Source organism: Kogia breviceps, chromosome 3, assembly GCF_026419965.1.
Source record: "Kogia breviceps isolate mKogBre1 chromosome 3, mKogBre1 haplotype 1, whole genome shotgun sequence".
Lineage (NCBI taxonomy): Eukaryota > Metazoa > Chordata > Mammalia > Artiodactyla > Physeteridae > Kogia > Kogia breviceps.
In genome coordinates this window covers 186,326,720-186,354,343 of record NC_081312.1, presented here as the reverse complement: position 1 = coordinate 186,354,343, position 27,624 = coordinate 186,326,720, and the positions used below count along the sequence as shown (strand labels likewise).

The 27,624-nt window shown below is 45.4% G+C and overlaps 1 protein-coding gene across 39 annotated transcripts in view; it reads left to right on the top strand.

The window, feature by feature from the left end:
* The window catches only part of SVIL (supervillin), a 241,154-nt gene that overhangs the window by 150,506 nt on the left and 63,024 nt on the right, over positions 1-27,624 (top strand). For 29 of the 39 annotated variants that reach the window (XM_067030573.1, XM_067030559.1, XM_067030569.1 and 26 more), the window contains 9 exons: positions 1,832-1,889; positions 2,004-2,155; positions 5,446-6,121; positions 21,372-21,452; positions 23,859-24,731; positions 25,094-25,264; positions 25,963-25,997; positions 26,593-26,654; positions 26,893-27,032. In XM_067030573.1, the coding sequence (XP_066886674.1) occupies positions 1,882-1,889; positions 2,004-2,155; positions 5,446-6,121; positions 21,372-21,452; positions 23,859-24,731; positions 25,094-25,264; positions 25,963-25,997; positions 26,593-26,654; positions 26,893-27,032 (2,198 nt within the window). In that variant the 5' untranslated portion in view covers positions 1,832-1,881. The remainder of the gene's footprint in view (positions 1-1,831; positions 1,890-2,003; positions 2,156-5,445; positions 6,122-21,371; positions 21,453-23,858; positions 24,732-25,093; positions 25,265-25,962; positions 25,998-26,592; positions 26,655-26,892; positions 27,033-27,624) is intronic. The other 10 variants (XM_067030584.1, XM_067030582.1, XM_067030585.1 and 7 more) reach the window with 3 other exon arrangements.

The following is a 27,624-nucleotide window of genomic DNA, read 5'->3' as shown; positions in this document are numbered from 1 at the left end:
AACCATCGAGGAGAAAAGTCAACATGCCACTGAACTACTCAGACCCTATTCGTGTACTCCATTTCTCAGTTACGGGCTGGGGGCACGGGTTTACGGCAGACTTGAGAGCCCTTGGAATGTGGTTTCAACCGCTTCTGGAGCAGTTTTTGCAGGACACAGCTCCATTCTCGGCTTTGGGGTTTAAGTAATTCATTGGTACGCCTCCTTGAAAATATTTTCAAAATGTGTGCCAGCAGCCATGAAAGTTTTATCACCATTGTCTCACTGGAGCTCATTTGTTACCTGGGACACCGCTCTAAGCCACACTTCCTCCAAAGGCAGGAGGTACCATGGTCACCAAACCCTTGCCTTCTACACCGGAACGCGAGAAGCCAGACGCCCACCCCCAGCTGCTTCGGTGCCTGCAAAGGCCACTGGACAGAGAGACTTGTGAAGCCAACTGTCTTTTGAAAACAGTCAGTCCAGCTAACTGTTCAGGTGGCTGTCATTTAAAAATAAATTAATAAATAGAAAGATGGCTGGTATCTCTGAACACCGTCAAGGGACAATATGAAAGTCGTGTGTGCGCGCACATGTGCCGTTTTGACTTGCTACTAAAAATAACCACTTAGGGACCTCCCTGGCGGTCCAGTGGTTAGAACTCGGGGCTCTCACTGCTGTGGATCGGGTTCAGTCCCTGGTCGGGGAACTAAGACCCCACGAGCCGCGTGGCAGAGCCAAAAACAAAGATAACCACGTAAAAAAATCAAATGGAAATTGAAGCAGCTCAAAATTAAATTCCGTGCATTCGTACCCTATCCTGTGAGTTTCTGCTTTGACTCGCCTTGCAAATGTTTCGTGGGCCCCCGGGCTGTCACAGCTCTCTGTTCCTAGGACCTCAGTGGGAGCTGCTCAGATGAGGCCTTGTGAATGCACGTGATCGAGGAGGAGACGAGGAGAGAGACCTCTGTTGTCTGCCAAGTTTGGCCACTTCTCCAGAGGAACCATTGTTTGGCCTCTCAGTGCAGTATCCTTGTGGCTCGTGTCATGGGAGACCTCGCAACATCAGCAGGACGCTCGCCTGATCCCCCAGTGCTGCTGGGAGAGTAGGGGTCGTTACCTTTTCCATCGTGTCGTTAACTTTTCCATCGTCCGCCTGAATTACAGCCAGGAAGCAAACGTTACCATTTCCTTCCGGGGAAAGCCTGCAAGGGGGGAGGCGTAGGAACTGGGTTAATCTAAACTGTAGCTGATCACGGTGTGCAGTCGCGCACCGTTAGAAAGCCCATCGGGTAGTTACAGATCTCTACAGGTCAGTGATGGGTGACATAGGAGTGCTGTGAGCTCCTGACTGGCGGGGCTTGCTGGTGGCACATAGGGGTTCATAGTACTTTAGTCTCTACTTCGGCACGTTTGCAGTTTTGCATGATGGAAAGCTTGAAATACTGTGCTAAACCTAATAAAACTAAAAAACAGATAGTGAGATTTGTGCTGGCTAGAGAGAGAGATTTAAGGGTTAGGCTTCCTCTGGCTCCCCCGGATGAAATAGAACTCACTCCTATTACAACATGGTTTTACTTCTTAGACCAGCCTGTGACGTGTGTGTGTGTGTGCGTGTGCGCGTGTGCGTGTGCGTGTGTGCGTGTACATGTACTCATCTGGCATCTGCCTCTGCCTATTATAAGACAGTCTGCAGGAACTGTGTCCATTTTGTGTATCAGTGTTGCATGGGAGCCGTGAACAGAAATCTGAGTTCCATAAATAGATGTTGCATGAATGAATGAATGAATAAAATGAATGCATGATGACTAAATACTGGACTATCTTTTTCTTCTTTTTTGTCTTATTTTAGTTGCAGAATTAAGAAAAATCTTTGAACCAAAGAGGAAAGAATTTTCAGACATGAAAAGGTAAGATGTCCGTTGTATATAATCAGGAAGGAGAAGAGTTTGCAAAGCAGTGCCCGGTGTCGCCTGAGAACTGATGTCGGTGGCTCACCACGCCTTTGCCGGTGTCTCACACAGGAAAGAAAGAATTGCCAGGCGCCTCGAAGGAATTGAAGCCGACACGCAGCCCATCCTCTTGCAGAGCTGCACGGGCTTAGTGAGCCATCGTCTGCTGGAGGAGGACCCGCCCAGATACACGCGCGCCACAGACCCAGCCGGTCCTCACATCGGTGAGCTTGGGGCCCAGTGGCGCATCGTCAGCCTTTTCTGTCCAGCTCTCCTGGAGAGTGAGGTGTTCCAAGAGTGTGAATTGCGTAGACGTGATGTGTATTAAATCTGTGTGTTTGTCCAAACCAGCAGCAACACCCGTGTCAGCTCTGCCACACCTCCCAGGTGTGGTCCTCCAGTGTCACAGCAGTGAGGAGTGACACCCCCCAGTTGGGTAATTGATGACCAGTCATTTGTCTCCCACACCTCCACCTCCTCCTCCTCCTCCTCCACCTCCTCCTCCTCCTCCACCTCCATCTCCACCCCCACCTCCTCCTCCACCCCCACCTCCTCCTCCACCTCCACCTCCTCCTCCACCTCCACCCCCGCTCCTCCACCTCCACCCACACCCACCCCCCACCCCCCACCCCCACCCCCACCCCCTGCCCCAGACCTTCCCAGGGCAGGAACTGTGTCTCTCTCTCCATCCCCTCAGGGCCCCAGCTGTCAGAGACCCTCATGTTTGTTTGGGAAAGGGCTGAGTAAGACAGGCATCTCTTGTAATAGGTTTAAATAGAATGCCCAGATGCCCAGCACGGGCCAGCGTTACTCTCGGCAGGGAGCGTGGAAGAGCAAAGCTGGACCTCGAATGACTGGGGCTCTTACTCTATGTGTTTATGCAACAAACATCCTATTTAAGTTATTTTAATGGGTGTAATTTTAAATGCATCGTGTATTTATTTCATGTTAAGCAGCATGTCAAACATGACTTAGCTTTTCCTCGGTTACTTGGACGTTGGTGTAGCATTGGATGGTCCACGTGACCTTGGGAGAGGGTGACGCACGTGGGGCTGCCCTTGCTGCCCTCTCCCCCGTCCCTGGCTCTGCGGCTCTGTGCTGCTGCTCTTACATCCAGTGTTTTCTGGTTCCTTCCTCAGAGAGAGATGCTGGTCTCCCTTCGTGATGTGATAAGTTTGCCTGTCTCTACAGTTTCTGGTTTTCTGTGGTCAGAAAACTAGAGAACTAAGATTCTTTTTTACATACATGAAGAAGCAAGAGTAGACAGAGTACCCAGATATATGGCCAGAAATAAACCCTAGTGCATATGAAATGTTAATCCATGTATTATATGATCACTGAAGCATCACGCTAGTAAGAAAAGGAAGAATTATTTAATAAACTGGCAATGGGAAAATGGGACAGCAGTGGGGAGGGACTACGTCCCCTCCTTACTTCCTACCCAACACAAAAATAAGGTCCAATTAATCACATGATTAATTTTAAGAGAATAATTAAAAACAGGAAAACAAAGGTGAATACTTAGTTCCTGCTGAATGGAAAAGGACTTTCAAAACACTGAAACAGCTGTAGAAATCACCAGTGACCAGGTCAATTGACTTGACTACATAAGAATTAACATCTGTGCTTCAAAGAAAATCTTTGACTTCACAAAAAATTAAGGAAGTTTGAAAATACCCATGAAGAAGATAAAGAGCTCGTATTCCTATAAAATTCTACACAAAACAATAAAAATGACACTATGACTCAAAAGAATATAGAGCAGTAAGCTTGACCAGATATTCCAGAGAAGAAAACGATAATGATACAAATGGCTACTAAATAATTGAAAAATGCATGCATCCTCTTTTTCTAGTAATCAAAGGCAATTTTTAATTTAATTAAAAAAATGTTTTTGGAGAAACATGACATCATGATAAACATTTTTTAAAATGTGGAACTATTTATATAAATCCAAAATAGAGATATAAAGATGAAGTACAACAGATACAGATAGATAATAAATTATTATGTGATTATTTGATAGTCTCATATATAGTTTTATATATTACATATGTGCTTTCTTAAATTATTTTATTGAAGTGTAGTTGATTTAAAATGTGTTAATTTCTGCTGTACAGCAAAGTGATTCAGTTATACATATGTATACATTATTTTTCATATTCTCAAAGGCGAGTTTTAAAATTAACACTCGGTGTTAGTGAGAGAGCATACATTGCAGATTCCACTGTAAATCGATTCAGGCTTTACAGAAATTAATTTGACAGTCTAGCACGTGTCTTCAAATGATGTACCTACTGATAAAGCAATTCCACTTTTATGCAACTATCTTTTGTAATAGTAATCAGAAAATAAGATGGATTAAAAGTTAGAGTCAACTTAAGTGCCCAGAAATATGAGAATGGTTAAATTGATTCTGGAATGCCTATAGTGTAAAATATTATGAAGCCTTCAAATAAAATGATGTCTTCGGGCTTCCCTGGTGGCGCAGTGGTTGAGAATCCGCCTGCCGATGCAGGAGACACGGGTTCGTGCCCCGGTCCGGGAAGATCCCACGTGCCGCGGAGCAACTAAGTCCGTGAGCCATGGCCGCTAGGCCTGCGCGTCCGGAGCCTGTGCTCTGCAACGGGAGAGGCCACAGCAGTGAGAGGCCCGCATACAGCAAAAAAAAAAAAAAAAAAAAAAAAAAAAAAATGATGTCTTCAAAATAAGATTTCCACACTTAGAAAAATGTTTTATGTAGGACATTAAGGTTACATAAAATATGAGTTATTTTATATGGAAAAAAAGAAATCACTTATATAAAAAGAAGAAATCACTTATATAAAAGACTAGAAAGAATATATAGAAAAGTTTAGCAAATTATCCATTTATCACTGATTATTATATGTTAGTGATTATTGGTGATTTGGAGGTTAACCTTCCTATGTTTTCACTGTAGACCTTTTCTACATCAAGCATGCAGAGTATAATTGGAAAAAGCCACTTCCGTTAAAAAAAAAAAAAAACACACAAAAACCGAAAAGTACAACCACCCCTGGCGGATGTTGACATGGGCCGTATTGTTACGGTTATTATCAGATCCTGTGTGGTTTCCCAGGAAACCACTATCCATCACTCGTCAAATTACTGCAGTTCGAATATCTGTTATCTTTTCTAGAGGAGTCTGAACTCGTCCTCTGGCCTCACACATGAAATATTAAACTCAAAAGCAGAAAAGTAAATAAATAAGGGGAAATCGGCACTGAACTAGAGTGAGGGCTGTCGGGGCCGAGCTTCGGCTGAGGCCATGCTTGACACAGCTCATGCAGCCCATAGAGCGTCGCAGCCTTTATGTATTTCACTGCAGCCCTCAGACTCCTTCAGCATCCCAGGTAAATCATTTTAGGCAGCTACACGTAAGTGAGAAATTGGACCTTCACAGCCTGGGCGCTCGGAGCGTATTGTGTATAGAGCAGAGTAGAATAACCACATTTTATTATTTGCTTGAAATCTGTGTGTGATCTTCTTGTAGGCCAATCAAATGAAGAGGAAGAAACTTTGGATTCTTCCTTAGGAAAGCAGACTCGATCCAAACACTGCACAGAAGCCTCGGGCATCCATGGTGACTCCCCCTACGGTTCCAGCATCATGGACACCCAGAGCCTAGAGTCCAAAGCCGAAAGGATCGCCAGGTACAAAGCAGAGAGGAGACGGCAGCTGGCAGAGAAGTATGGGCTCACCCTGGACCCGGAAGCCGACGCCGAATCTCCATCTCGATACACCAAGTCCAGGAAGGACCCTGAGACTGCTGAGAAAAGGGCAGGAAGAAGTGACCGATGTGCTGAGTCCAGCAAAGATTCGGGCGCTTCCTACTCCAGGACCGAGATCCCGGGGCTCAGGAGCTGCATGGCTGAGTCCAAGGACCATGCCCTCCACCGGCGCGATGACGTTTCCGACACAGAGGTGCTGCTCAACGTAGAAAACCAAAGACGAGGTCAAGAGCCCAGTGCCACGGGGCCAGCCCAAGACCTGTCCCCCGCGGGGGAGGGCTCCTCATCCTTCCCGTTCTCCAGGCGAGACTGCGCCCACGGTGAAGTGCCAAGGTCCCCAAAGCCAATGCGCAGCCTGCCCGGCCCGTCACCTGGGCAGCCGGCCTCTCCGAGCCACTCCACAGGTGACCTGCTGCTCCCCGCCGAGCCTCGAGCCAGGTAAGCGCTGACCTGCGGACACCCGCGTCCCCTCTGCCACCGCTGTGTCTGGGATCTGGGGGTCCTCAGTGCTCTGCGGAAGTCTGGGCTCACCGCAGAAATAACGCGATTTATGGTTTTTTAATTTCCGCAGTCTCAACACAGGTTCTACGGAAGCAGAAAGCTTCCTGGTCTTTTTTATTTATGTAATTCTTGGTGTGTTCTTTTTCTAAAAGAATAAATTGAACAGGTGTCATGGGGACACGCTTTCAGGACCTTTTTTTTTTTTTTTTTAACATCTTTGTTGGAGTATAATTGCTTTACAGTGTTGTGTTAGTTGCTGCTGTATAACAAAGTGATATCAGCTTTACATACACATATATATCCCCATATCCCCTCCCTCTTGAGCCTCCCTATCCTATCCCTCTAGGTGGACACAAAGCACTGAGCTGATTTCCCTGTGCTATGTGGCTGCTTCCCACTAGCTAGCTATTTTATATAATGTAGTGTATATATATCCACGCCACTCTCTCACTTCGTCCCAGCTTACCCTTCCCCCTCCCCGTGTCCTCAAGTCCATTGTCGTATCTTCCTATTATCATTTTCTTAACCGTTTGGGGTTTGTCTTTTCCTTCTCTTGTGTTTCCTGCCTAGAGAAGTTCCTTTGGCATTTGTTGTAAAGCTGGTTTGGTGGTGCTGAATTCTCTTAGCTTTTGCTTGTCTGTAAAGGTTTTAATTTCTCTGTCAAGTCTGAATGAGATCCTTGCTGGGTAGAGTCATCTTGGTTGTAGGTTTTTCCCCTTCATCACTTTAAATATGTCCTGCCACTCCCTTCTGGCTTGCAGAGTTTCTGCTGAAAGATCAGCTGTTAACCTTATGGGGATTCCCTTGTGTGTTATTTGTTGCTTTTCCCTTGCTGCTTTTAATATTTTTTCTTTGTATTTAATTTTTGATAGTTTGAGTAATATGTGTCTTGGCGTGTTTCTCCTTGGATTTATCCTGTATGGGACTCTCTGCACCTCCTGGACTTGATTGACTATTTCCTTTCCCATCTTAGGGAAGTTTTCAACTATAATCTCTTCAAATATTTTTCAGTCCCTTTCTTTTTCTCTTCTCCTGGGACCCCTATAATTCGAATGTTGGTGCGGTTAATGTTGTCCCAGAGGTCTCTGAGACTGTCCTCAATTCTTCTCGTTCTTTATTCTTTATTCTGCTCTGCGGTAGTTATTTCCACTATTTTATCTTCCAGGTCACTTATCTGTTCTTCTGCCTCAGTTATTCTGCTACTGATTCCTTCCAGTGAATTTTTAATTTCATTTATTGTGTTGTTCATCATTGTTTGCTCTTTAGTTCTTCCAGGTCCTTGTTAAACGTTTCTTGTATTTTCTCCATTCTATTTCCAAGGTTTTGGATCATCTTTACTATCATTACTCTGAATTCTTTTTCAGGTAGACTGCCTGTTTCCTCTTCATTTGTTTGGTCTGGTGGGTTTTTACCTTGCTCCTTCATCTGCTGCGTGTTTCTCTGTCTTCTCATTTTGCTTAACTTACTGTGTTTGGGGGTCTCCTTTTCGCAGTTTGCACATTCGTAGTTGCCATTGTTTTTGGTGTCTGCCCCCAGCGGGTAAGGCTGGTTCAGTGGGTTGTGTAGGCTTCGTGGTGGAGGGGACTGGTGCCTGTGTTCTGGTGGATGAGGCTGGATCTTGTCTTTCTGGTGGGCAGGACCACGTCCGGTGGTGTGTTTTGGGGTGTCTCTGAACTTAGTATGATTTTAGGCAGCCTCTCTGCTAATGGGTGGGGCTGTGTTCCTGTCTTGCTAGTTGTTTGGCATGGGGATGTCCAGCACTGGAGCTTGCTGGTCACTGAGTGGAGCTGGGTCTTAGCGATGAGACAGAGGTCTCTGGGAGAGCTCTCACTGATTGATATTACATGGAGCTGGGAGGTCTCTGGTGGACCAAAGTCCTGAACTCGGCTTTCCCACCTCAGAGGCTCAGGCCTGACACCTGGCCGGAGCACCAAGACCCTGTCAGCCCCACGGCCAGGTACGTGGGGAGCTTCTTGCCTTTTGGGAAGTGTGAGGTCTTCTGCCTGCGTTCAGTGGGTGTTCTGTAGGAGCTGTTCCACATGTGGATGTATTTCTGATGTCTCTGTGGGGAGGAAGGTGATCCCTGCGTCTTGAAGGTCCTCCTCATGACCTTTCTCCTTATAGTGTTTCTAGCTTGCCTTTAACAATGGTCTTTTTCTTTATTTTTCTGTGATCATACCCAAGACTTCGGGGCGATGGTTTCTGTTGCAGTCATTTAGAGTCACAAAGCAGAAGGACACTATTAACCAATTTCCACTGGGTCTCAGTTTAGGGTATGAAGTGTGACTGTAATATACGCTGAATATAAGTGTAACATATGTTTTATAAGTATATTGGCACGCTAAGAAAACAGCTGTGTGTACGAGTGAGCATCTCATTGAAAAGATCAGCCAGTAGGAGAAATCGCTGTGTCATAGGGTCAACCTATGGAAAATCAGAAAAGCAATAAAATCAAAAAGTCAAACACCAGAGAGAGGTTATGTGTTTCTTTCTCAATTTAAATATCTAAATTTAAATTTAAGTTCAGTTTAGATATTTAAATCTAATAAGTGTGATGACCAATTAAAATGCAATCTACTTAAACATCCTACATAACGGTTTGGGGAAATTGTCTAGACAGACTCCGACGTGTATTTTTTCAGTTCAAACAAGCATTAGCTTTGCAGGTGAATTGAGGAAGGATGAGAACCCGAGATAAAGCAAATTTATTCTGGAAGAAAAAAAAGGATGTTGGAAAATACTCCTGTTTATTCCACATTGGAACAGAGCAGTAAATATGGTCGTCTTCATATGGCAGTTATATATCTAAAGCAGCTTATTTTAGTTATTGAAGTATATGGACCTCAAGACCTGTCACCACTTTTTTGATCATCTATACTAGAATATTTAGGGATATTAGTTTCTAAGAGAATTCAATCGTATAGATCCCGATTGTATTTTGAGGGCCTTTGTTCGGCCTTCGAACTTAACTGCTTGAAATTTAGGGACCTATTGTTTCGTACTTTGAAAGGTAAGTCTGTTGTTTGGGAAATTTGCTTTTCATAGTAGAAGCAGTGTTTTGGGGTTACTTACCTTCTATCAAAGCAAACTCTTCACAGGCTGTGTGAGCAGGACAAACAAACTTAACATCGCAGTTTGGTTACATGGGTTAAAAAATAATAAGGAGTCTAATTTCTGAGTGCCGTATCATGCAGACTGTTTATTATCATGGTGTCTAGGTTAACTGCCTAGATCACATATAGTAGATGAGATTTTGAAGCAGTTGTAATAATAATTAAAACCACGTTGAGTATTCCAGGTAAAATGACAGGATTCTTAATAGTTCTCTGTGAGTTAAAATCTCAATATTCAAAAATATATATCACTTAAAATCTGAAGAGCCCATTTCCTTCGAGATTATTTGGAGAGGCATGTTACCTGGAAATTTTCATAAGCCTTAGCCTGACAGCACCTTACTTTCATGAAAGAAAGGCTTAAAAGTATTGAGAAATTGTAAAGGAGTTCACAAGGAAGCATGTGCCTTATTTTTTTTTTTGAAGCCACTCAAGGCATACAATTCTATGACTTACAGGCAAAGAAACACAAATCATTTCATGCATATAAGGAAAATACCTCAGATGTATTTACATTTTAAAAGGATGGAAAATCCTGTGTGACAGGTATGACGTTAAAATAGCATTGGGATTTATTTGGCAATGATTCTATTTATTCACCTTTTAAAGGTGGATTTAAATGGATTAACATTCTGCTAGTTGTCCTTGCTCTAGAGCCAGGAAATTCAGGTGTCAGAGGTCATTGTTGTCTCACTTCCATTTGGGGAGAAGAAAGACAAAAAATACTTTGTGAACTAAAACAGTAACCAAAGAACCCTCGGTGACCCAGTAACCATAAGTGAAAATAAGATGGTGTCTGACCTAGAAATATGTGACAGAGAAGTTTAGAAGATTAAGGAATGACCAAAAATAATTAGCTACAAATAACAAAATAATTGAATACCATACTTAATCATAGATTTGTCCTATTGCTGCAATGGAATATTTTTCTCACTGCTGTGTTTTACTCTTTCATCACCTAAGCTCTACCAGGGTTCGGTAGAGCCTATTCATCTCTGAATTAAGTCATTTCCAACCATCGTTTCATTTTGTGCTCACAAGAAAGAGGCTCTTTTTGTTTCATTAATAAAGTAGGAATACATAACTCATGAATTACAACATCAGAAGACTGCCCGTGGTGTCCTAAATTTCAAATGTGAGCCAGATATCGAATGCATAGTTTTTGTATATTCTCCTGTATGCTAACGCAGAAATATATGTACACACAGAGTAATCATTAGTTCTTACACTGTACTGTACTGTACAATTTTAAGCATTATAAGCTCAGTAACAATCTCTAGGGCAATATTTAGCTGAGTAGTAAGTTTATTTTAGAATTACTTAATGTTCAGTTTATATGATAAAGAACATATATATGTGTATGTGTGTATGTTAATGTATGTATGTGTATGTATGTTAGTCACAGGGTCTTCAGTTCAGAAATCCTGTTAGTTTCCCAGGAAGTCAGGTGAAAACACTGTTCTGTAGCAGACTAAGAATGTACGTAGTAACAGAGCAGTATATATATACCACATCATATATGTGTGTGTGTGTGTGTGTGTGTGTATGCTATATTATATCAGTAATAGAGCATAAAGCACCTCCCAGCCGCCATTCCCCAAATCCTGCCAAATCCTGTAAGTCTGGGATTTCAGGAACTATGTTTTCTGAAGAGGTGGTGTTACTGATATGAACCATTCTTTGTTACTTCAGCCACTGTGAATTTTAGAATAAAATTCTACGGGATCGCGGGCCTATGAATTATTATGCAAAATTTTAAAAATCTGAGCTCTATTAGAAATCCTAAATTCAAAGCTCTTGTTGAGTTTTCTCCTTGGCGTATCTCTTAATATTCAAAGCAATAAGATGTACCATCTTGGTTACTTCTGTGCGTGAAGGGGTTCATTCACTTCCCCGAGTCCCACACAGCCGCCGCTCTCCTGAGCATCTGTACTTCCCTGCATGACCGGAAAGAAGAGAATCACACCTAACTTCCGAGTGGTGACCTGCTCTGGAAAACCCTTGTGTGTGTTTGTTTGTTTGTTTGTTTGTTTATTACTCTACTGGGATCCCCATCACACCTTCTCCCACGAAGCAAACTATCATTCGTGGCCAGACAGTGATGATGGGGTTTTCATGCAGAGCTGATGCTGACATTTGACTGGGGGCAGCCACCATTGGTGATTGATGGTTTAGACTGGGCTTCCCTGCCAGTGGAGCGTTGGCCAGGGAGATAGGCCAGGGTATCCTCCAGAACGATCTATTTCTGCAACACTGTGACATGAGGACTCTGGCCAGCTAGGAAGGAAGGGGGATTATGCTGCAGTCTTTCTTTCTTTTTAATACAAAGGACTTGCTTTGTTTTGTTTTGTTTTCAATTTTATTGAAATTTAGTTGATTTACAAAGTTGTGTTAATTTCTGCTATACAGGAAAGTTATACATTCAGTTATACATATATTCAGTTATTCAGTTATACATGTATATATTCTTTTCATTGTGGTTTACCACAGGATATTGAATATAGTTCCCTGTGCTCTACAGTAGGACCTTGTGGTTTATCCGTCATATACATAATAGTTTGCTTCTGCTCAGCCCAAATTCCCAGTCCATCCCTCTCCCTCCCCACCTCCCCTTTGGCTACCACAAGTCTGATCTCTATGTCTGTAGGTCAGTTTCTGTTTTGTAGATATGTTCGTTTATGTCATATTTTAGATTCCACATAGAAGTGATGTCCTATGATATTTGTCTTTCTCTTTCTGACTTACTTCACTTAGTATGATAATTTCTTGGACGATCCACATTGCTGCAAATGGCATCATTTCATTCTTTTTCAAGGCTGAGTAATATTCCAGTGTGTGTGTGTGTGTGTGTGTGTGTGTGTGTGTGTGTGTGTGTGTGTGTGTGTGTATACATATATATACCACATCTTCTTCATCCATTCATCTGTCAATGGACACAGGTTGCTTCCATGTCTTGGCTGTTGTGAATAGTGCTGCTATGAATGCAGGGGTGCATGTATCTTTTTGAATTAGAGTTTTTATCCTTTATTTCTGATTGTTTGGGCATCTCCCAGTGAGAGGTTTGCATCTAAAAACCATCTCCAGAGCCTGAAGCTCATTGTTTTGGTTAATTAGAGAGATGCTGAGGAAGGCAACCGCCTCTGGACTGCCTGTGTTCCTGGGTCAGCTCCTGTCTCTACCAGGGCAGGAAGGTTCCCAACAGAGACTCTACGTTGGGGCGGAATGTCCCAAGAACAGAGATCTCCGAGGATCTACTCTCTAAGGAGACCACTGGGTACTTCTTACGTGTCTGTTTTTGTATCAACACAGGATTGCTTTCACCTTTCAGTCCCTGTATCCCCAAACCTCAATCCTTGCCCTGTTCGTCTAGCTTTGGGCTATTTTTATGGTTAACTCATTGCCATTTTTTTCCATTTTATTCTATCTTCACTGGCAAGTATCCATTTCTGCCCATTGAAAGAAATAAAACTGTGTCACCCCAAATACTAGCTGGTGTGTCCTAAAAATGCAAAAGTCTGCCAGATTTTAAAATGTAAAATTTTGCCTGTGTGCTTGTGCCTTTTGCACATTCATAATATGTGTGAATATTAGCATATTCACTGGTAATGAATACAAAGAAATCATTAGCAGTTTGTCCAAACAACTTTCAGCAAATAAACTTTTAATTTTAATGACATGCCGAAATTAATAACTGTTCTTCCTAAGCTGGGTCATGTTTTATAATTAGGAGCTGTTATATAATTAGAGCTGGACACCCACAGGGTGAAACTAATTTGACTGTGCTGGATTTGACTTCATTTTGGTGGCAGGAAGCACTTTTTTGTCTGTTAACTCTTAGAGGTTATTGGGAGGTAAAGCATGTCGTCATATTGTATACGTAGGGATACAAACCCAGAGCAACTCCCGTCTTTGACACCTTTGGGTGAATTCTTACTTCTTGGTGATACAGTTCTCTGCCAGGCAGTTGCCACATCATTAAAAAGTTCTGCTACGCTCAAGGCCCCCCTCTCATCCACAGTAACCCTACAGCCCCCCCCCGAGAGGTGACCTCTGCCCTGTGGAGAGCTGACTCACCCCGGGACCCCGCGAGATAGATATTCTATATTAAAGAATTTTAAACTCTTAGAACCGGAAGTAACCCGGGAGATTATTTAGTTTAAAAATCTATTTTATACATGAAAAAAACTCTGAAGATTAGACAACTTAAGGAACTGGATTAAGACCATGTAGCTGAGTCCATAATCCGGTCATTCAAGGTCTCCGAATCCATCAGAGTTCTTTCCATGACACGCTGCTCTTGTTATTAATGTCCGTTCTCTTTTCCGTCATAGTGGAAAAGAAGGTTTGCTGTTTTTGCCCTTTGAAGGTTAGAAAAAGGTTAGGAAAGAAGGTCGGGGATATTATAGAAACCATTTATGTGGATTTACATAAGGTATTTAAAAGCCTCCTCCTCATAAACAAAATGAAAACAGATAGTCTGCGGGGACTCAAACTCAACAGATATCTGTCCATCCACCCAGACCTCAGAAGTCTTGATTTATGGCTTAGTTTCAGCTCTGAAGTAGCTTAAGAAAACTATCTTGTGCCAGGCGCCGTGCTCTTGGGGGCGGCGTGTCATTTGTTTTTAAGTGTGGGAGAGAACTACAACACAGTGAGGTACGTAACGTTATAGAGCTCAAGGTCGGGTACCACGGGAACACCCAGATGAGGTATTCAACCTTCTCCCTTGGGGAAGCGGGTGTAGTTGAACCAAGTCCTTAAGGGTGTGGTGAGTTTGCGAGACGTGGAGGGGAGGCTGCTTCAGGTGACCTAGAAGGAGGGGGACGGGAGGAAGCAGGAGAGCCAGGCGGGGACCAACCACGGAGCATCTTACGCCAAGGCATTTGGCCTTCTCCTTGTGGACAGTACAGCGGGAAGTGTCTGAAGGATTTTAAAACAAGTATGCTCGACGGTGTCCTTTAGAAAGATAGCTCTGGAGGAGTTGGGGGGGGGGGTTGGTCTGAAGGAGAATTGATTCCAGTCAGGGAGGTCACTAAAGAGGGGGTTGCAGTTATCCAGGCATGAGGTGACGGAGTCTCTGGTTCCAGGTTGGGCTTCGTCCTTAACTTGGTCCTGTTTGGCATTTCATTCGATGGTCTGGGAGGTAACAGTGATAGGGTGGTCAGATTTCTGGAGGAGGGACTGTGTGAATAAATTTGATGATAGAAGAAAAGAGAGAGGGGGGAGAGGGAGGGATGGAGAGAGAAGAGATTAGAGGGAGGGTGAGAGAGAGAGAAGGAAGAGAGAACAGGAGCACAGAGGCAAGAGAGCACATGTACCTGGAACGGTGGCTGGAAACTAACAAGATGAAATTTAAGAAAGTCCTGTACTTAGAAGGGGAAAAAAAAACAGTGTACAAGTTCAGGATTGGGGAAACCTGATTTAATAGCCATTCTTGGGAAACAGACCTAGAAGTTTTAGTTGACAGTAAGTTCTTTATTTGACTGCCAAAATGGCTAGTCCAATCTTAGGGGACATTAATGGACATGAGCTGTCCATAGCACAGGTAGCACTGGTCCACCTGTGCTCTGCAGTGCTCGGATCACATCTGGGGATCTCATTCTCCTTGGGCCGTCAACCAATGAGAGCGCGTTCAGAGCGTCCACCTTCCCATCTGCCTGCTTTCTTGACCTCTCCAAGTTTGTGTAACCTTCTGTCTGTCTTAGTAGAAACCAGAGTCATTTGGGGAGTCTCTTACACTTTCTCTGGCGCTTAGATTCCCAAAGCAGTCTGTTCCTCTCATTATCAGATCGTCCATTTCCCAACGCGCTTATAAAGCTGAAGCTTGAATTGGTACAGGGAGCCCTAGTGTTACCAGTCTGGCTTCTGGTTGATGATGATTCTGCCAAAAGGGGGAAAGGAGAGAAAGAGCTCAGGAACCAGATGAGGTGTCTCACAAATGCAGCTTCAGCTGCACCTCATGTCTCAGGAAGAGGGACATTTAGATGCCCAGCACCCTACAACAAAGCTGACACACCCAGAAAAGGTTGTTCACGATTTTGTCAGGGTTCCCCCCAACATGGCGCCTTGAATCTGGTGTTAAGCCAATCTGTAAGATTGGTAAGGATGATCTCAGTGATAGCATTGCTTTAGTAGACGCCTTACAGGAAGGGTAGGTACCATGTCTCAGTCGCTTTCCTATCTCCTTCCCAGCATCTAACACATACCAAGGGGCTCCATCAGTCATTTCTGAATGAATGTTCTGCTGTTTTCCATGTCTTCATAAAGTGTCAAGAGACAATAGCAGTGCCACCCGAAATAGCCAATCTGCAAATGGTTTATCAGCCCACAACATATAAGGGACTTGCAACGAATGTAAGTCTTGGGTCATTTCCTTCCTCAAGAAAGTTGTGCTGGGAAGAAGATGTCACCGAACTGCACAGTGGGCTCAGGGATGGTCCTTTACGTTCTGGTCCAAGCCTTTCATCTAACTCTGGACCAGTGACCGCAATCAGCAGAGTACGCTTGGAGCAGCCCTTGCTTACACCACCAGGCTCTTTCCACTTCGTCTGGGCTTAGAACCCTTGTGTGTGGTCTTGAGTCCACATAAATACTGTTCAGCTGTGAGTGGGGATAGTGATACGTGAGCCAGAAAGCCGCTGGCTGCTCTGGGGGCCTTGTCAACACACTCTCCAGCCCCGAAAGGCTGATTCTAGGCTGGTCTCTGCCCAAGGCAGTTGAGTCCCTGCATTGCTTTGCTTGGTTACTTCATTAGAAGCCAGGCAGGAGATGTGGAAACCCAAACGGATCTGGGAACAGGAAACGTGATCCCGCTGAGAAGGCCGCTCCAGCGCCGGCCGCAGACCCAACCCTCCCCTCCAGCCCTCCGTCCTTTCACCCTTTCTCGGCCGAGATGGCAGCATTTGGCGTTCAGCACTGAGATGAGCCCCGAGGGAGCCTGGAAGAAATTGGTTTTCTCACATGTTTATTTTGCTTCTGCCCCCCCCCAAGAAGACTCTATTTCTACCTTTTGATTACTCAAGAAAGCTTCACTCTGATCTGGCGGTGAGATATTTTTTTAAAGTTTTTGAGGTAGAGTTGAGTTACAGCGTTGTGTTCATTTCTGCTGTACAGCAAAGGGATTCAGTTATACATATATTTACATTCTTTTTCGTCCGCTTTGCCACGACGGTTCATCACAGGATATTGACTATAGTCCCCCGTGCTCTCCAGTGGGACCTTGTTGTTGATCCAGTCTCTCTATACACTAGTTTGCAGCTGCTCACCCCAAACTCCCAGTCCACCCCTCCCCCACCCCCCCTTGGCAGCCACAAGTCTGTTCTCCGTGTCCCAACAGTGATATAATTTTACACTGAGGTGTAATTTACATCCAACTCCGTGCAGTATTTTAAGGACACGCGCTGGTGAATTGGGGAAATGTGTGAGCATTACCCACCGCACCCCCCCACGCCCCCCCCGTCCAGAGAAAAAGTTTCATCACCGCTATGCCTCTGTCCACCTACATCGATTCTTGACTTTGTGAGGACCTCACTTAGCTCTCATACATAGGCTGGTAGTGTCGTATATTCAACTCATTCTGTTTGTATGACACTCATCCTTCCCACGGTTAACTTGTTAACCGAACGTTAATTATTAAAAAATAGTTAAGCATAACGTTAAGAGACACACAATAACAGCATCCATGCAAGATTTACAGAACAAAGAGAAAAGACGCCATGGCTTCATTGCCACTCTCCAGATGTGATCTCTTTTTTTTTCATATTTTAAAACACTCACCTGCTATTATTATATCTTCAAAACAATGCCTCCCAGGCCCCAGAGATAAATTTTGTCCCTTAATAAGATGATGTATCTTTTCATCTGCGTCTGGGCCTCCCCTAGCCGCCGTGCAGTGCTCCGTGGTGGAAAACTTGGCCCCACACTTGCATACGTTCCCTGGGTTTGGGTGCCTGTGAATTAGCCAGATCAGTGCTGGGCTTCAGTTCACCATTTTGGGGGCCAGGGCATACTTTTAATCAAAAGGAAGAGACTGACACAGACATGGAGAGCAGACTGGTGGCTGCCAAGGGGAAGGGGGGTGGGGGAGGGAAGGACCGGGCGGTTGGGGTCAGCAGACGCAAACTAGTACACAGAGGGCGGGTCAACAACAAGGTCCTACGTAGAGCACGGGGACCCGTATTCAGTGTCCTGTGATGAACCGTCATGGAAAAGAATTTTTAGAAGAATGTATATGTGTGTGTATGTATATATATATGTATATGTATAACTGACTTTGCTGTACGGGAGAAATTAACACAACACTGTAAATCGACTATACTTCAAGGAATAGATAATAATTAAAATTTTTAAAAATAATGATAAAAGGAGGCGATCGGGGCTGCTATTTGATATGCAGTGGTTAGGAAAGTCTCTCTGTGATAAGATAGCAGTGGAGCAGAGACCTACATAAAGAGAGGCAGCGAGCCATGCAGCTCTGGAGGGGGACGGGTCCAGGGAGAAACAGCCCCTGCAGAGGCCTGAGTGGACGCCGTGTGTGGAGCGTTTGAGGCAACCCCCAGTCACCAGTGAGGCAGGAGCCTGGGCGGGGATGGAGTGCTGGGGTCACACCGGTGAGATGTGTCAGGCGAGGCGGGCAGATCGGGGGGACCCATTGCCCACCGTGAGGGCTTTGGGATTTGCTCTAGAGGATGTGTGCCGCCATGTAAGGGTTTCCAAGAAGAGAATGACCAATCCGCCTTCCATTTCAAGACGATTACTGCGGCTGCGGAACTGGTAGGTGGGCAAGCGTGAAAACAGGTAGAATAATTAAGAGGTCGTCTCAGTAATCTAGGTGAGAGAGGGCTGTGGCTTGAACTTGTGCGAATGCAGCAGAGGTCGTGCAAAGAGGTCATCTTTGGAAGGGAACCAGTAGGATTTGCTGATGGCTTGGATGTGAGGTCAGAGAGAAACAGAGGGGTTAAAGGTGAGTCTCCATTTTCTGGCCGGGGCAGCTCAGAGCAGGGCGTTGCCATTTGCTGAAATAGGGAAGACACCAGTACAAGCTGAGTCTGGAGGGACATCGGGAGTTCATTTTTCGGACCCGTAAACTTTAAGATGTCTGTTGGGTGCCCACGTGGAAATGAGCCCACGAGCCAGAGTTCAAGGGAGGGAGCGGATGGGGAGAGACAGCAGGCAGACGGTCAGCAGGGGAGTGAAAGCTGGTGAGGTCATCACGGCCTGGATTGCTGAGGAGGAAAGGAGACAGAGCCGTGGAGCCCCCGAGCTTTAGCGGGGCAGGCGGGGAGGAGGCGTCCACAAGGAAGGTGCGGAGGGAAGGAGGGGCAGGCGAAGGGGGCCACCACCGGCTGCAGTGGGTGCGTCAGAGGAGGGCGGAGAAGCGGCCACGCTCTGTGACACGGGGCAGGCCGAGCGCCCAGGACAGCCTTGTGGACGGTGAGCGTTTCGTCAGATTTAGGTCTCTCCCCTCCTGCCCCACCTTCTTTCTGGATTCGATGAACAGAAAACCTCACCCTAGTAAGTGCCTTGGCCGACCTCGAGGGTCCTGAAAGCCTTACTTGGAGAAATGCTCTTCTAAATCCCTCCTGCTTTGAGTTGACCTAGGGCAGACTCGGGCTGGACCCACTGTCCTTACAAGTGGGAGGTGACTCACCAGGAACTCACAAGCGTGCAGTGCTGTGTCGTCTTGGAGAGGAAAGGCAAGGAGGAGACCCGCGCTGTGAAGGGCTTACTGCGGTCTCCACGCGATGCCTTCACGTTCGTTCATGTCCTCACATACGTTTGTATGTATCGTATGTGAAGTGTCAAGATTTGAGTGTCCATCACGATGGTAGTGGTTATTTGGCTTTTTGGCTAGTCCCACATCTAAGTTGTGATGGATAAATGGATCCCAGCAGATCCCACAGGTCTGGGTATGATTTCATTGTACGAATGCTGACCTCAACATATTCTTAAACAACCCCCTGATGAGTTTGTTTGCCTTTGTTTGTCTTTGTTTTTATTTGTTTCTTCTAGTTTTATTGAGATATAATTGACATACAGCACTGTGTAAGTTTCAGGTGTGCGGCGTCATGATTCTACTTATACACATCATGAAACGATGACCAGAGTAAGCTGAGTGTATGTCATCATCTCATATAGATACAGAATCAAAGAAATGGAAAAAAGTATTTTTCTGTGTGATGAGAACTCTTAGGATTTACTCTGAACAACCTTCATATATAAAATACAGCAGTGTTAATTATATTTACCACGTTGTACATTACGTCCTGAGAACTTATCGGTCACATAAGTGGCCTTATAATTTTTTAGGGCAACACTGACCAAGGTTTATTCTGATTAATGAAGGTTATATTCAGAAAGTTGTATAGCATATGTCACAGTTCCCAAAGCATTCTATTGTACAAAAAGCATTTGAGCCTTAAAATGACTCTGGGAGGTAGGCATATGAGTTACTAACTGATGATTTTCCAAAGCAGGCATCCATCACTCTCTCTTCTTCCTCTGTTTTCCTGAGCCACAGAGGATATGCCAGACTATTCCTATGTTTAAACAAATGTCGAGAAATTAGGCCTTTTATTGTTGGAAATAAGATGGCTTCCCATACATCTGACTTTTTTTTATTTACCCCGGGCTAAATGGCTATAAGACTGGAGACGGGGAGGGGTGGAGGGGTAATTGCTTGGGGTGTAGCAAGATGGGAACAGACGTCCACACCTAGTTGTGACAGATTTCAGTGGTCGCAGCAAAATGCACAGTAGTGATGATAGACAGGTTCTTGCCTGTGAGCTCGAACCAAAAGCCCAATTAAAATGATTTTAGAAAAGTAAGAGAATTTTATTTTAATTATTATTCTGTTCTTTTGGAAATTACTTTGATCTGAAATGTGTTTCCAGCCTGGTCTTGAAGGACTCTTACAGGTAGGTTGGCAAGGTTTTGAGCTGGGAAACATTTTAAGTAGCCTGTAGAATTTCCATGCTTTCCTTTTACCTTGTGAGAGGGTACAGGTCGGTGGTTTGAGTGTTCCTCCTGTGTCTTGCTTTACGTAATGACCACAAGGTTCTCCTTGCCTATGGTTTTTTGGTAAGATACCTTCAGCCTGGCGTTATTACTTTGTCACACGCAGGCTTGCATTGTATTCGATTGTGCGTTGAGGAGTGAATGTGTAAATCCTATTTTATCCTGCCTAACACGGTGTAAGTTTTTTAATGGCTGGCATGATACCGATTCACCTTTGCTACTTCTCAGAGCCCAGCTCAGTGCTTTGTACATAGTTGGAACTCAATAAACATTTATCAGATAGACCTGCATTAGTATTTGGTAACTGTGACGTTGGCTGCATTGTTCAATGACAAATATAAAAGGGAAATATAGAGTAGCAATTAAAGATATGAACTTATTGAATTTCTTTTTATTTATTACCTTTATTTGATATGTATTGTTTTGCATGGACACTATTTTTATATTTCGCTATTTACCAGTGTCCCTTAACCCAATTATAGATGATAAATTAATTGATTTTTTTTTTTTTTTTTTTTTTTGCGGTATGCGGGCCTCTCACCGCTGTGGCCCCTCCCGCCGTGGAGCACAGGCCCCGGACGCACAGGCCCAGCGGCCACGGCCCACGGGCCCAGCCGCTCCGCAGCACGCGGGATCCCCCCGGACCAGGGCACGAACCCGCGCCCCCCGCACCGGCAGGCGGACTCCCAACCACCGCGCCACCAGGGAAGCCCCTTAATTGATATTTTTAATCCAACTTCCTACAAGAGAATTGTCTGGTATTTGTGGGCAGAGTGTGACTCCTGGTACTTTTAAATGACCCCCAAAACACTTTATTTGGTGGCTTCAGATATATTTATTCGATCTCTTGATTTCAGTAGTGAACCAAACGTCCTAAAAATTCCATGAACTGAATAGAAACCCCATGGCAAAACGTGCTTAGACATTTTCAAAAGCCAGGATGATTCTTTGCTTAAGAAAAATCAGCCTTGAGAGTTTTAAATTATAATAATTAAGTCTGTGTATATGTCGACATTTTCATAGACATTACCTGAAGTTTTGTTTTTTGTACACAATAGTACCGGGAAACCCAAACACGAGTGGTTTCTCCAGAAAGATTCCGAAGGGGACACACCTTCACTTATCAACTGGCCTTCCAGGTATCTCCCGAGCTCTCGGCTTGTGTTTAGTGACTGCATCTCTGGTCCAGCTGGCTTATGTCCCGCACATCACCGAAACTAACTCTCCTTTGCCCTCTTTTTGGTGGCAGGGCTTTTGAAAGTCATGTGTTCCCAAGGGGCTGCTGGAAATTACTTTCCAGTCGTTTGCTTTTCTCTTTCTACTGCCCTAATCCCTGCTAATGTCAATAGTATTTCCCTTAGCTTCTCTTTGGGAAAATCTTTTGGCTACGCCTCTGGCTTTTCTCCTTTCTCACGCTCACGTGCTGCCAGGAAGGGGCCGTAGTGAGGATGCAACCAGCCTCTCTGGGCTGCGCCCCCCGAGCCAGGCTAACCAACTAGTGTCCCAACTTGTGGACGGCTACCCCGCCCGGCCCCCTGCCCATCCAGCCGCCTCCTTTCCATGTTGCCCGTCCCTCAACCACTTGTTCGTTTGCACAGCTACATTTAGGGCATGTGGCCTGCAAAGCAGACAAAACCCCCTCTCGTTTCATTTTCCAGGTTGGGGGCAGGAGAGGGTACAAAGAGTTAGAATGAATAAGTCATTGGGAGGACAAAACACCCATCTGTTGAGTTTCTAACAGTCACTTTGTTCTTGGCCGAGGACAACGTTCAGATTGTCTCCGATGACAAGGACACATTCCGCAGGAGAACTTGAACCACATTTCAGCCGCCTTTTGCTTAACAAAGCTTACAAATATGAAAACCTCCAGCGCTGGCTAGTCTCTGGGAAAAATAACAACCCAGAATGCCTTCTTTCCCCCTCTGAATTGTTCATAGTAACTGCCTTTTATGGGTCTTTGATTTCTTTTTTTAATGAAATATAGATAGATATCCTGCGTCTTATGTTGAAAAACATGTCGGCGTTTATATCAGATTTAGCAGGGTGCCTTTGTCATTTAAGGCAATAGTCCCTTCCAAAAAATAAATATCAGAAGCAGTTATTTTTGCTGAGTAATCTTAAGTAAATAAAGGTTTTACATTCCCCAAGAAAACACTTTTCCCACTTCAAAAGCATTTCTTTATATTTTAAAGATTATCCCCAGGAAGTAATCCATTCCTAAGCAGTCTGAATGGTTTCTTCTTCCTCACTGTGTGGTATTTTTAAAAAGTAAAAACAAGAACTAGTTTGCACTATTGGACATTTACTCTTTGCTAAGCGCTAAACCGCGTACTTTGCAGACATCACATTATTTCCATTTAAAAGGTAAAGCAGCTGGGGCAGGTAGGTCACCTGAGACCATACGGCTGGAACCGGCTGAGTCAGGCTTTGAAAAGAGGTCTCCTGGGACCCACAGCCAGAGCTCTTGGCTACAGTCCTAAGAAAAGGTTGGTAGCTTTTGAAATGGATTTCAGTTTTGCTCTCAGATATTTAAATAGCTCTCGAAACAACCAGAGCCCTCCCTTTTTAGATTAGTTTTTAACTGAGGGCCTAATGGCAATTTCAGAGGGGAGAAAATGTTCAGTGCATTAATTCTTTCAACAAATATCTCTTTTTTCTAACGTTCTCTTTAGTGCTCAAATTGCTAGACGTCATGGTGTCTTAACTGGTCACACGTTTTCTGAATGACTGAATGTAGTCTGCATGGCATGAAAAAGTTTGTGACTGTTAAGTGCTTGAAAAGAGGTAATCGTCTGATATATCTTGAGCTCAGTAAAAAATAATAATAATCACGAATGCTCTGACATTTACAGGAGACAATGAAATTTCTTTTCAGTGGGAATCTGCAACTTTTATTAATCATATTCATACACAAAAATAGAAGGTACTCACAGAAATATCACTTTCAATACATATCTCATAAATGCCTACAATTTGTGCTTTAACTTACAAGAGGCAATAGATGCTAAGGTACCCCAAGAAGCTTAGAACAAACGAGAGGAGAGCTAACTACGGAAATTAGTCTAATATCCATACCGGAGGCCTGCACCCAACTGATCTTCAATAAATGCAAAACTACCACAGATAAAATTCTCTTAGACCTCAGACCAACAAGCACCACGCTTTTCTGAATGTAAATATAATTTTGAGCGGTAAACAGGTCGAGCAGGAGACAATGAAATGACAGATGGTCTGTAGGCTTGTAAATGCCGGGAAACCGCCCCTGCCCTAGTCCTTATACTGAGTATTCATCTAGTCGGAAGGCATCCACTCTCTCCCAGGATAGCATCTGACCCCTCCTAGCTTTACAGAAGGGGGTGAGTTTGGCATTTGGAGACTCAGCTCAGACCCCTTCCTCTGGCAAACGACAGTGGGCTTCTGACACTGACTCCACCCGCCCCCGCCCCCAAGATGCTTTTCCATTCTCTGGGCATCTCTGATCTGCACACACATGCTCTCTTCCCCTTAAGCGGTTACTGCACTTAAATCCTTTTTCTTTCTTAAAGAGTTAAAGTTAGAGAAAAACTGGTGAGAGAGGAGGGTGCTCGCAGCAGCCCTGAACTTGCCCCTGAGTCCTTAACTCAGAGGAGACACCAGCCGGTGCCAGGCCATTACCTGGCCTTTCAGTCGGAGAACTCAGCCTTCAGTAGGGTCTCGGGCAAGGCGGCCAGCTCTGCACGACAGCCCATCCACAGCTACGTCCAGCCGGCAGATCTCAGTCACACCATCACGCTGGCGGCCCCGGACACCCCAGAAAGTGTATCCAGGTACAGCTGGGTGGGGTCAGCCACCCAGACTGTCGCAAAGCCTCCCCCCTCGAAGGTTCTAGAAGGTGAGAGAGGCGATACCCCGGTCCTCCATATTTGTGAATCCAAAGCAGAGGACGATGAGCTCTTCTCTGAAGCTCTGGACAAAAGCAGGGAAGCGCTTTTGGCTTTGGAGGATCGTGGGCCCGGGGGAAGCCAGGAAGACCCCTCTGGAGCCGAGGACTTGGGTAAGCCTGCTACTAGCACAGTCACCTCGGAACCTCAGACGGAACCAGAGAGCCTGGCCCGCCCGCCTCCAGCTCAGCAGCCCACGGAGAGGATGGGCCGAAGCGAAATGGTTGTGTATGTTCAGAGCGAGTCTGTGTCCCGAGGTCGCAAGAAGGAGGCGGAGCCCGCGAGGGAGCGCAAGGTCCTCACCCGCTCGCTGTCTGACGGCACGGGCCCGCCTCAGCTGCAGGCTCGGAAGGCCCCGGCCCCGGCTGCCCGGCGAGACCCGGAGCCGCACACATCCAAGGCCGAGTCGGAGGTGGGCCTGCTGGACACGAAGGTCTCCGTCGCCCAGCTCCGCGACGCGTTCCTGCAGTCAGCCGGGGCCAGCAAGAGACCCGAGCTGTAGGTGATGTCCACGCATCCCCCCGATGCGTCACTTGCACGTCCTTGGCAGAGTTAACTCACTTCTCGACTTGTGTGGTGTCCCGCCGTGAGTCTCACCAGCTTAGCTCACAAGTGTGTGCAGGGCAGACCATCCAGGACGTGGCCCCACGACTACCAGTCTGCTTTCGCCTACTAACGGGGTGCTCTGGAGTGCTGGGTCTCGGAATGTTCCATCTCCCGACGTGCATGGTGGAGGCGGATGCAGTGGGATTTGGCGGTGTTCGTGCCTTGACTCCCCGAGATGCATAAACCTGTGCTTTCTTCCCTCTCTCTGTCTCCCCATCTCCCTTCTGTCTGCCTACTCCCCACGACTCTAAAAGCCGTTCACGGGTCGAGGGGTCAAGCGAAGGCGCTGGCTTGCCTACCAGCGTGGAACGGGAGAGAGGGTCCCGGAAACCAAGACGCTATTTTTCTCCTGGTGAAAGTAGAAAGACTTGTGAGAGATTTAGAACTCAACCCATAACCTCAGCAGAACGAAAGGAATCAGATAGGTAGGCATGTGTCTGTCAAGTTCCCTGGTCTAGGAACTTAGAAGAAATCCTGTGGGAATTTCTACCCCAGGGATGGTCCGGACACTGATTCAGTGGGATGTGATGACTCCGTAATTCTCCCATCTAAGCTGTACGGGATATTTGTCCGGCTCGTGCAAATGTATCTTTAAAGAATGTTGACCGTGACGACGGTACCACCACATAGTTTTCAGTTGCGTTCAAATGCTAAGAAGTGAGAAGCATTATTCATTTAAGGGTTTAAAACTTTTACGCCCTTGTTAAGTTAGAATCCAAATGGACCGTCCACCAGTTGTTGCGGTGAAAATAACTAAGGGATTTTATATTCAGTTTATAAACGTCTGCCTGCGTATTGTCTGAGGTTTTAATCTTATCGTATGCTAATGCAGAGAAATGAAAGGGTTTGTCCAAAGGGTGATGGTCAGTCGTCTTTAATGAGTCGTACCTGGTCCTGGTTTGTCTCCACAAGGTGAAACACGGAGCCAGGCCGTGTGCGCACGTACCCCACAGTGTCCGTGATAGCGGCCCACGCGTGTCCACGGCTAGAATTGCCACCAGGAGGATAGTCTTTGAGAGACTTTAATTGCAGTTTTATTTTCGCTTTGAATTCGATCCTTGGATCTTCCACTACCCACCAGCTAATTGTTAGTTATTATTTTTTTTGCTAATGTCTTTCCTAGGTCAACTTCAAATTCAGAAATGCCAGCTGCCGAGGGCAAGTATCTGTCTTTTTCTTCTTTATCATCTCACCCAGATTAGATTTAGATAATAAGATTTTTGCTTCTGGAAAGAATGAGATGATGGAACATACTTCGTTCTTTCTGGCAGGTTTTCTTCCTGTGAATATAATAAAGCCTAGTTGAGATTTTCACACGAACTTTCCCTTAGTTGCAAGAGAGAGAGCTGTGACGTGAACCGTATTAAAACAACTGATCGGAGTCAAAGAAGCAGATTTTTCTTGTTGCTTTCTTGTTACTAGTTAACAATAAAGAAGAGAAGTTCCTTCCGTAAAATCTCTTCTTCATTCCATAATATCTATACTTAAGTCAAATATTATAGAAGAAAAGCATGGCCCAGACAGGAGCTCCGTTTGGTTAATTGCAGTGGGAACTAGTACCTATTCAGAAGCAGAAGAATAGCCCCCCCCACTCCCCCCCTCCCTCCAGGGGGAAAATATTGCCTATTGTCATGTTTAGTATATCTAAGAATTCTTATATTCAGAGGATTTCCAGGTCAGCCCTGGGAACCTTTTCACAGGCTTTCCCTGCGTTCTCTAATGACATCCGGTTTTCACCTGTGACCTTTTACAGACGAAGAGAAGGTGGACGAGCGAGCCAGGCTGAGCGTTGCTGCGAAGAGGCTGCTCTTCAGGGTAAGCTGTGCCGAAGGGCTGTCGGAGAAGCCGGCAGTGACCTCCGTGGGCGGCCCCGCGGCCCGCCCGCTGCCTGCGCTTCTCTCCTCCGGCGTGGCGGCTGTGTGCGCTGCAGCCGCGATGCTGCCTCCCGGGGTGTCCCTCCTCTAGGTCCTGCGGGGGGACAGAGTCGCTACATTCTGCTGCCCCGAATCCCTTTCCCCCGACTTACCAGGATCCACGCTGTTTCCAATCTTAGGAAATGGAAAAGTCATTTGACGAGAAGAACGTTCCGAAGCGCCGCTCCAGGAACGCCGCCGTGGAGCAGAGGCTGCGACGCCTGCAGGACCGATCCCACACGCAGCCCGTCACCACCGAGGAGGTGGTCATTGCCGCCACGTAGGTGCCCCCGGGGCCTCTGGGCCTTGGCTCTGAGGTCTTCTTTTCAGAGAAAGATTGACAGGCTTTTAAAACGAGGAGGTCGGAAGACGGTTCAGGTGGAAGCCCCAGAGAAGTAGGTGTTTGGGGATTTTCCCTGCTCTGGTGTCTCTGAGCTTTGTAAAAGGATGTGTTACCTATTGTGTCTCCTGGAAGGACATGAAGAGGAATTTTGTTTAATTTTTTTTTTTTGCCTGTGCATTTTTTTTTTTATCTCTTTGCAATGGAAAATTTAAAACAGAAGAGTAGATGCGGTGATATCACGAGCCTCCGTGTCCTCGTCCCTCAGTCTCTACAGCCAACAACCCCCGGCCCCACTTGCTCTGCCTGTACCCTCACCCACATCCCACTTCCTGCTGCACTATTTTCAGGCAAACCCCAGGTGTCATTGCAGCCATAAATGTTTTAGTCCGTATCTCAAAAAGATAAGGGTTCTCTTGATTTGTTTTTAAATAATCACGAATTTTTAAAGATTAATTGGAAGTTTGATCACTTTCCAAACTGTGGGAGGTAGGTTTTGAGCATATTGTCCTAGTGTGTTCAGAACAAATCT